This window comes from Triticum dicoccoides, chromosome 6B (assembly GCF_002162155.2).
Source record: "Triticum dicoccoides isolate Atlit2015 ecotype Zavitan chromosome 6B, WEW_v2.0, whole genome shotgun sequence".
Taxonomy (NCBI): domain Eukaryota; kingdom Viridiplantae; phylum Streptophyta; class Magnoliopsida; order Poales; family Poaceae; genus Triticum; species Triticum dicoccoides.
The window spans coordinates 485437598-485447862 of NC_041391.1; the positions used below are offsets into that span (position 1 = coordinate 485437598).

General features: G+C 50.9%; 1 protein-coding gene across 1 annotated transcript in view; it reads left to right on the forward strand.

Annotated features, from left to right (window-relative positions):
* Positions 1-9956: 9956 nt before the first annotated feature.
* The window catches only part of LOC119321206 (classical arabinogalactan protein 7-like), a 1189-nt gene continuing 880 nt past the window's right edge, over positions 9957-10265 (forward strand). Inside the window, exon 1 of the mRNA XM_037594994.1 lies at positions 9957-10092. Coding sequence (XP_037450891.1) covers positions 9957-10092 — 136 coding nt within the window. The remainder of the gene's footprint in view (positions 10093-10265) is intronic.

Consider the following 10265-nt stretch of genomic DNA (forward strand, 5'->3'; position numbering starts at 1 on the left):
CTCCTCAGCGCCACTTGGCATCGTCCCACTCGCCAGCGCCGCCACAAGCCGCCGCTTCCATCCACTCACGTGCTGCCACGCGTCGCCAACCTCCCTCCTCCACCCCGCGCGGCCCGCAGAGCCCGTCCGAGGCCCGCTCGGGCCCGAATCGCCGCCGTCCGGGCGCCCGCGCCCCGCTCGCCTCCCGGCCCTGCAGCTCTACTCGATGGGATCGAGAGAGATCCCGAGCGCCGCCGCCTCTCGCCCTCGCCGGCGACAAGCGCCTTCCCCGCCGCCGCCGGAGTCCACCAGCAGGCCAGGTGCCGCCGCCCCTGCCCTCCTTCTCTCCTCCTCGCCCCGTTCTTCCCTCTGCTCGGTCCTCTCACCTCTCTCTCTCTCCCTTCACAGGCCTCCATGGACGCCGATCCCGTTGAGGTCTCGTCGCCCCGAGCTCGGCCTCGGGTTAGATCCGGCTGGAAACGGGGCCCCGCCTCCTCCCGTGGCTGGATCCGCCCGTCCTCGTCCTCTCCTCGCGCCGCCGGCGGCCCCCGTCGCTGCCCCGCTGCCGCTATGCTCGTCCCTGCCTCGATCCAGTAGGGTCGGCAGGGGCACGACCCCCTCCAGTGTCCGCGTGGGCCTGGCCCGCAGCCGCAAGAGCGTGTGGCCCAGCTCCCTCCGTCGCCAAGGCCTAGCGCCCCTTCCAGTCGGCCTCTCCACAAGCGGGCCGAAGCCCATGGGTGAGCTGCCCCAGCGCATGCCCTGTCCTGCGCCCAGTAGTTTCGGCCCGTGTCATTTTTTTTCCTGTTCTGTGAATTTCCTATTTTCCAAGGAATTGGCAGAATTGCGGAAAACCCCTCCATATTCATGCATTTAATATCTCTCAAACTGTGCATCGGATTAAAATAATTTATATATGTAAAATGCTCAGAAAATTGTGTAGATTAATAATATGCCACTTTCATCCATGTTTAAAATGTTTAAAATGTTGTTTGTTTTAATTTGCATAAATGCCATGTTAAAATGCTTTAATTCATAACTAAATAATCGTAGCTCCATTTTAAATAAACTTTATATGTAAATGGGGTGGAAAAATTCCTAGATTAACATGGTGCACTTTATTTTCCTGTTTAACAACCTTAAAATGTGGTTTAGGACAGAACAGTACCAAATTCATTTTATGCACATGGGGATTTTTGGAATTGTTATTTTGTTGTTCCGGCCTCATTTAAACTTGCCTAAATAGTTAGTTTTGTCATGCTTCACCTCTTGCCATGTTAATCAACATTTAATATTGTTGTGTCCCTAACCGGGAGTGAACTAAATAATTGATGTGGTGTTTTGCATGTTGAGCTCCACTTAATTTGTAGGATTGTTTGTGCACTTTGCCATGCCATGCCTCATTAAACCGGACATGCATCATACTTGGTTGTGCATCATGCCATGTTTATGATGGTTATTTACTATGTTGCTTGCTTCTTTCCAGTGTTGCTTCTTAGTTCCGGTAACGTTGCGTTCGTGAGGATTCGACTACGTTGGTTCGTCTACTTCATGGACTCGTTCTTCTTCCTTGCGGGACTTCAGGCAAGATGACCGCTACCCTGGATCTCACTACTATCATTCCTATGCTAGTTGCTTCGTTCTATCGCTATGCTGTGTTACCTATCATTTGCTCCTCAAGCCTCCCAAATTGCCATGAACCTCTAACCTTTGACACCCTTCCTAGCAAACCGTTGCTTGGCTATGTTACCGCTTTGCTTAGCCCTCTTATAGCGTTGCCAGTTGCAGGTGAAGTTGAAGATTGCTCCATGGTGGACAGGATTTTTATTGTGATATCACAATATCTCTTATATTATTAATGCATCTATATATTTGGTAAAGGGTGGAAGGCTCGGCCTTATGCCTGGTGTTTTGTTCCACTCTTGCCGCCCTAGTTTCCATCATACCGGTGTTATGTTCCCGGATTTTGCGTTCCTTACGCGGTCGGGTGATTTATGGGACCCCCTTGACAGTTCACTTTGAATAAAACTCCTCCAGCAAGGCCCAACATTGGGTTTACCATTTGCCTCACCACCTCCTATATTTCCCTTGGGAGTAATTAACCCAAGGGTCATCTTTATTACAGCCCCCCGGGCCAATGCTTGTCTAAGTGTTGGTCCAAACTAGAGCACCGTGCGGGACCATCCCTTGGCAACTTGGGTTACGTCGGTACCTATACGCTTAGCTTATCCGGTGTTGCCCTGAGAACGAGATACGTGCAGCTCCTATCGGGATTGTCGGCGCATCGGGCGGTCTTGCTGGTATTGTTTTCCCATCGTCGAAATGTCTTGTAAACTGGGATTCCGAGTCTGATCGGGTCTTCCTGGGAGAAGGTCTATTCCTTCGTTGATCGCGAGAGCTTGTCATGGGCTAAGTTGGGACACCCCTGCAGGGTATAATCTTTCGAAAGCCGTGTCTGCGGTTATAGGCAGATGGGAATTTGTTAATGTCCGGTTGTAGATTACTTGGCACCAGATCTGAATTAAAACGCATCAACCGTGTGTGTAGCCGTTATGGTCTCTTTTCGGCGGAGTCCGGGAAGTGAACACGGTTTCTGGGTTATGTTTGACGTAAGTAGGAGTTCAGGATCACTTCTTGATCATTGCTAGCTTCACGACCGTTCCGCTTTCTCTCTTCTCACTCTTATTTGCGTATGTTAGCCACCATATCATGCTTAGTCGCTGCTGCAGCCTCACCACTTTACCCCTTCCTTTCCCTTTAAGCTTTGCTAGTCTTGATACCCATGGTAATGGGATTGCCGAGTCCTCGTGGCTCACAGATTACTACAACAACAGTTGCATGTACAGGTTATGCGATGATCATGACGCGAGAGCGATGCTTGCTTGCGTTGAGTTCTTCTTCTGCTTCTTCTTCGATCAGGGGATAGGTTCCAGGTCGGTAGCCTGGGCTAGCAGGGTGGATGTTGTTTGAGCTTTTGTTTGTGTCTCATCTGTAGACGGATGTTGCTCTTTTGTATTGTGATGATGTATTCGTGTGGCATTGTATGCCTTATGTATGTATCCCCATCTATTATGTAATGTTGATGTAATGATATCCACCTTGCAAAAGCGTTTCAATATGCGGGTCTATCCTTGGTGGGACCTTCGAGTTCCTTTTGGATAGGATCGCATATTGGGCGTGACAAGGCAGCCAGGGAAACCCGCTCTAAAATGAGAGGGATAAGGGAGGAGTTCGGGAAGCCGGAGATATCACGGCTGGGAGGCCCTATTTGTTGCGGGTGAAGTTTGGAGATCCGAAGTATGCCCCTCTGGATCAGTTGTGGAGTACTGCAGACGCGTATGCGGACCTGGCAAAGAGTGCTGCTGATGCGACTGAGTTTTACAAAGATCAGAAAGACCATCAGGTAGAGAGGTTATTCTGGTCGCAGTTCAGTGCCCCGATGCGTCCGCTGCCGTTGAATGAAAGGATGGCCGCATGGGCCGAACTCCACAGGTTGTCCGGGCTTGCTATGAGGTATGTCGTGGATCATCTTTGGCCACGTGGACCAAGGTCGGACAACTATTTTGGATTAGTGCAACAATTTCTTGGTGCTGTGTCGCATATCGATGCTGTGAAGAGGTCGGCGTGCATAGAGGGTGCACGGATGGCTCTTGCCCATGTTAAAACATACTGGGCTGGGATGGAAACCACCGCTATTGCAACCCGGGGTGTGGCGGAAGGCCAGGACCTGGCCGAGCACTATTTTGAAGAAGTCTTAGAAGGCACCCGTTTAATAGAGGCTCAGTGCTCGAAGAGTGCCATGTTCAAGTGACATGTATCTCAATTGTAAAGACAATACTATTTTGATTATAAAGGCTGTGTTTATACTTTTTCCCGAAAGTATTGTAGTGCCTCCTATGTGGCCGTTTATGTATGTATATAACCTGAAAGTTAGCAGTCGTCGGCTTCAGCCCCCACGCATATAATGCGGGGGTGTTCGAGAAAACGCGTAGTCACACTTGATCCAACGTCTTGGTTCGTTAAGGAGGTGGTAGCGCGGCGAACCAGGCAATCGGACTATATAGCTTTAACACTTTCACTTAGCCATAGGAGTTTGACGGTGGGGCTACTATATAGGCCCTGGTACTTTCGCGTTCATCCGAAGATGGTGCGGGTACGTACATGACCGGGAAACCGGTTCTTCGTTAATGCGGAGGAATCGCGAAGATTCCGCTGAGTCATCAAGTGGTTGACCAGTCTCGCGCTGTATCAGGATAGTCAGCTTTCGGCTTTCTCTACTGAGGTGCTCATACAGATGAACCAGGGCACAATCGCAGTAGTTCTCCCGGTGCCGCCTTAGCCGATAGAGCGGAACGTAAGGTAGCAAAACACGGGAGCCGGGCAAACCCAACATTTGACCAAAGACATGATTCTGAGCTGATGCAAGGCCAAACTCGCGACGCTGAATACTCCCTAAGGTATTCGGACTTTACAACATATACTGGGCTGAGTAATGCCCTCGATAATAAGCCCTGAGTTTCTAGGTACGTGCATTAGTCTGGTGTGACAAAAATGCCAACAACGCCCATATCCCTCCCAGTTGTGTTAAATTTCTGGAGGGGGAGAAGCAACAAGAGACATTAAAAAAGGTTTACGCAGGGTCTTAATCTAAAGAGAAAACTTTGAGCGGGGCCCTGCTGCACGTCTGCGCCTTTGTCTCCGTTGTGCCGTATCCTGGAAGGGTCTAGCACGATGATCATCTGTAAAGAGGAAAAACCCAGGTGAAAGACTTCGTGCGAACAGTTGGTTAATCTGAATGAACCATGAAAATGCAATATGTTATTGTATTAATAGGGTCGAGCCAAACCATGGGCTACTTTTTTTGTGAGTAGCCCCTAGCACCACTTATGGGGATATCCCAGCTGGGTTGTTACATCTGGTGTAGCGCCGGACTCGTCTAACTGTGTCCGTGGTCTTGACGACCGGCCCTTTATTCTGGTTGGAGGGGCCGCTCAGTGTTCGGCTGCTAGAGCCGCCACATATTCTTCCGCACGTAAGGAACGCTCTGTGTTTCTGCTAATCGTGATGACGCCACGTGGATAGGCATAGTGCAGTACTGCATTAAAACAAGTGAAGGCCGTCCTTCCGAGTAGTGCGTGATAGCCGCTTCGGAATGGAGCGATGTCAAAGATTAGTTCTTCGCTTCTCAAGTTGTCGGGAGAACCGAATACAACCTCTAGTACTAGAGAGCCCGTGCAGCGGGCCTCGACGCCTGGTATCACTCCTTTAAAGGTAGTGTTGCTTTGGCTTATTCTTGACGGGTCTATCCCCATTTTGCGGACAGTGTCCTCATATATCAGGTTAAGACTGCTACCGCCGTCCATAAGGACTCGAGTGAGATGGTATCCGTCAATTATTGGGTCGAGCACCAAGGCAGCCGATCCTCCATGCCGGATACTAGCCCTGCGATCAAAAGTGATCGGACAGGCCGACCAGGGATTGAATTTGGGGGCGACGGGCTCCACAGTGTATACGTCTCGGAGTGCGCGTTTGCGCCTTCTCTTCGGAATGTGAGTTGCGTAAATCATATTCACTGTTTTGACTTCTAGTGGGAATTTTTTCTGTCCCCCAGTGTTCGGCTGGCGAGGCTCATCCTCGTCCTCACTTGGCGTCTCCCCCCCCCATGTGTTCCGCATTTAGCTTGCCGGCCTGCTTGAAAACCCAGCACTCTCTGTGGGTGTGATGTGCAGGTTTTTCGGGGGTGCCATGAATCTAACATAATTTGTCCGGAATCTTATTTAGGCTAGACGGACCATCTCTGGTGCCTTTAAATGGCTTCTTCCGTTGACTGGGTCGAGAGCCCCTGAATCCGGCGTTTACCGTCGTGTTATCTGGGCTGTTTTCATTGTTATGACGCTTGTTTTTATTGCGTCGCGGCTTCCCGTTGCCATCTCTGACTTCAGATGTGCCTGGGTCGCTGGTGCCACTACGGGCCAGCCAACTGTCCTCGCCCACGCAAAAGCGGGTCATGAGGCTTGTTAAGGCTGCCATTGTCCTCGGCTTTTCCTTACCGAGGTGTCTGGCAAGCCATTCGTCCCGGACACTGTGCTTGAAGGCCGCTAAGGCTTCGGCGTCCGGGCAGTCGACGATTTGATTCTTCTTAGTAAGAAATATGTTCCAAAGTTTTCGGGCTGACTCTCCGGGTTGTTGAATTATGTGACTTAGGTCGTCTGCATCCGAAGTTCGGACATAGGTCCCTTGAAAATTGGCCCTAAAAGCATCCTCAAGTTCTCCCCAACTTCCAATTGAGTTTTCACGGAGGCTTTTCAACCAGTGATGAGCTGGTCCTTTCAACTTGAGGGGTAAGTATTTAATGGCGTGGAGATCATCTCCGCGGGCAATATGAATGTGAAGGATAAAATCCTCAATCCAGACCCCAAGGTCTGTCATTCCGTTGTATGCCTCTATATTCACGTGTTTAAATCCTTCCGGGCATTCATGGTCCAGCACCTCATCGGTGAAGCACAGGGGGTGTGCGGCACCCCTGTATTTGGACGTGTCGTGGCATGATGTCGACGGTTGTTGTGTTTGGTTCTGATTCCTGGCTGGTATTCGATCAATGTGACCGTTTTGGTAGCTCTGATTGCCGAAGCGCGCTTCCTAGATCCATAGATGGACCTAGCCATACCGAACTTTTTGTCTAGGAGCTCACGTAAATCATGTGCTGACTTGTGTGTGCCATCCTTAGTAGTTCTGTCGCGGCCACGGGGTGGTCGGTCTGGCTTATCAGCCATTTTCGGCTGAGTGGGCTCTAAGGTCTCGTCGTCGAATTCGGGTAGCAGCTTGTGTTTTGGATAGCTCTTTGTGTGGTGATCGCCACCGTATTTCTCTTCAGTGTCAAGTACTTTATTCCATTTGTGGTTGAGCGTGTCCTGCGCGGCCTTAAGCCTTTGCTTCTGCTTCTTTAGGCTCCTCGCAGTGGCAATAAGCCTTCTGTGGAGGTTCTCTTGTTCCAGGTGTTTTTCTGGGATGATGAGTGCATCATCGTCCGGACTGTTCTCCTCTCCGGCGACAGATTGATTAATTTTACCCTCGGGATCGGCGTCATCTGGCGTCGGCTCCGGACTATGTTCACCGTCCCCTGGCTTATCCTGCTCCATCGCTGGGTCCATGGGGTCGTCGTTTCCTTTGGAGTCGACCGGGGTATTATTCTTTCTTGCGCTGTTGTCGCTGTTTTTACTGTGGCGGGATTTAGAGCGGCGCCTACGGCGTCGCTTTGGTGGCTTATCAAGGGGATTATCCTTCGTTGCATCATCACCATCGCCTTCTTTTGGCGTGTCCACCATATATATATATCATATGATGAGGTGGCAGTCCAGCGCCCAATGGGCTGTGGTTCCTGTTCTTCTCCTGCGTCATCGTAAATACCGTCGATGTCTTTGGAGTTGAAGTCGAGCACGTCGGTTAAGTCATCGACAGTGGCTATTAAGTGGGTGGTGGGTGGGGAACGAAGTTCTTCGTCATCCGCTTCCCACTCGAGCCGGACATAGTTCGGCCAAGAATCTCCCGACAAGGAAAGAGACCTTAATGAGTTTAGCACATCACCCAAGGGCGAGTGCTGAAAAATATCCGCGGCCGTGAACTCCATGACCGGTGCCCAATCGGATTCGATAGGCACAAACGTACGCGGTTCGGATCCTGTAGCCGGAGACGAGTCCGAGGGTCCGATGACACCACCCTCACAGGAGGTGGGATCAGTGTTTGGCTCCAACGCCGATGAGTGTGCGGCCTCCGTGGCGGGGTCCATCCATCCGTCTCGGAAGGAACGATCTGCTCCGGATTGATTCCCGGTGCCGCCGCAGGCGCGATCTCCCGAACACTGTCCGATGGCAGATCAAAGTCATGCCCGTCGTGACCGTTCGGCGCACCTCACATGGGCTCGAATTCATCGAAGATCAAGTCTCCGCGGATGTCGGCAGTATAGTTCAAGCTTCCAAACCTGACCTGATGGCCAGGGGCGTAGCAATCGATCTGCTCCAGATGGCCAAGCGAGTTGGCCCGTAGTACGAAGCCGCCGAATACGAAGATCTGTCCGGGAAGAAAAAAACTCCCCCTGGACCGCGTCGTTGAAGATGATTGAAGGGGCCATCAAGCCTTACCGCGACGGCACAGTGGAACTCTCAATGAAACCACCAATATCGTTGTCAAAACCGGCGGATCTCGGGTAGGGGGTCCCGAACTGTCGTCTAAAGCTAATGGTAACAGGAGGCAGGGGACACGGTGTTTTACCCAGGTTCGGGCCCTCTAGATTGAGGTAATACCCTACTTCCTGCTTGATTGATCTTAATGATATGAGTATTACAAGAGTTGATCTACCACGAGATCGTAGAGGCTAAACCCTAGAAGCTAGCCTATGATTATGATTGTTCTTGTCCTACGGACTAAATCTTACGGTTTATATAGACACCGGAGGGGGCTAGGGTTACACAAAGTCGATTACAGAGAAGGAGATCTATATATTCGAATTGCCAAGCTTGCCTTCCACGCAAAGAAGAGTCCCATCCGGACACGGAACAAAGTCTTCAATCTTGTGCTGAAGTTCGGCAGATGATGCAAAGGATTTTGGTCCTTGTCTGTGCCCCGATGGAAAAAAGTGTAATAGCTTAGTAATCTACCGCGAACCCATGTGACAAGTACTATCTCTAACGTTGCTTTTGTCACCCTTGGTGCCTGTTGAAGATAGTCCGAAGCCATGTGGTTCTTAGTTGGTTTATATCTTTGGCTTGGTAGTTTGGGCACTTAGGGGCATTATGTTGCGTTGCTGTCTTTTATTTTTCAATTTTGCTAGAACTCATTTAGATGATATATAATTTGGTATCATTCACCTTTTATAGCTATTGGATGTGATGCTATAAGATGCGTGTGTGCTGACGTGGGTTGTATCTGTTCTTGTTTTTAAAGTGAATGAGACCAAATTATGTCTTATCTAGATGAGTTCTAGGTACTTCCTTTATTTTTGCCTAGTAGTTTGTAAAAGACATTATGGTTTCTGATAAATGAAATTTGAGGGAAAACCCTCTTTATCAAAAAGCAAAAATAGTTACTCCTCCGCTGCTTGGAAGAACTTTGCTTGTGACCGTGGATGACAGAAGAAGCGTTGCCGGGCTGGAGATGCCAGGGAGAAGCGTCGTCGTGGCCAGAGATGACAAGAAAGACTAAAAGGTGAAGAAAAAAGTTTACCATAATCTTGTCCGGGACGGTGGGGTGGGGGAGGGGGTCAAGGGGTGCCCGACGGTTGCAGCCATGGGTGGCACTATTCATCCCTCATTTTTACTAGAAGTGTCCGTCCTGCATGGACAGGGGAGGGAAATTTCGAGGAAAAAAAAGCTAAATATAAGGCCCTAGGCATTTTGGGATCTGCTAACTGATAGCTGAGTAGCTTTTAAGGATCGGCTGGAGATGCCCTTAATTTGTGGCCATGTTTGCACAAGCTATATATAAAGTTATAAACTGATAGTTAGTCAATGTTCAGTACACTGATTTGATACATTACATGTGGTAAGTTCAATTATTACCTACTACTACTACTAGTAGTTGGTTTTGTTAAAACTTGGCACACACACTGCAATAAGCTGGACAAGCAGTGATGGCTCATCAGCCTCTCATGGCCGAAAAGGCGACCGAGCTGGCATTTGCAACCAACCAATACAAGGACAGGCCCCCATGCATTTTTTGCCTATGAAGTTGCACTCTACAATATTTGTACCGGTCGACCCATCCATACGTGTACGAACTACAGTACGAAGTAGATACACTCCCTGGCCTACTCCGCCATGCCACCGTGATCGGTGGGCTGCGCGGCCAGTGAGCTGGAGATTAGCCAGCTCGCTGTGATCACTCACTGAGATCCACCCTCGCTGACCACGCTATATAACCATCACTCCTCCGCTCTCGCTTCCTCCCACTGCTCCAGAGCGCCGACCAAGAAGCACCAGATCAAAATGGCGCTCCTCCCGCTGGTCCTCGCGGTCCTCATCGTCTCCTGCGCCGCGCAGCAGCCACCGGTGCAGCCGCCGCCAACGCCCAACGCGCCGCCTGCCGGCAACCCGCCTCCTGCTCCCAACGCGCCTCCGGCAGGCAACCCGCCTCCAGCTCCCACCGCACCCCCGGCCGGCAACCCGCCTCCAGCTCCCAGCGCTCCTCCGGCACCCACCACGCCTCCTCAGGCGCCACAGGCCCCGGCCACGCCCCCTCCGGCGCCGCAGGCTCCTGCCACCCCTCCTCCGGCTCCCACCACCCCGCCGGCCACC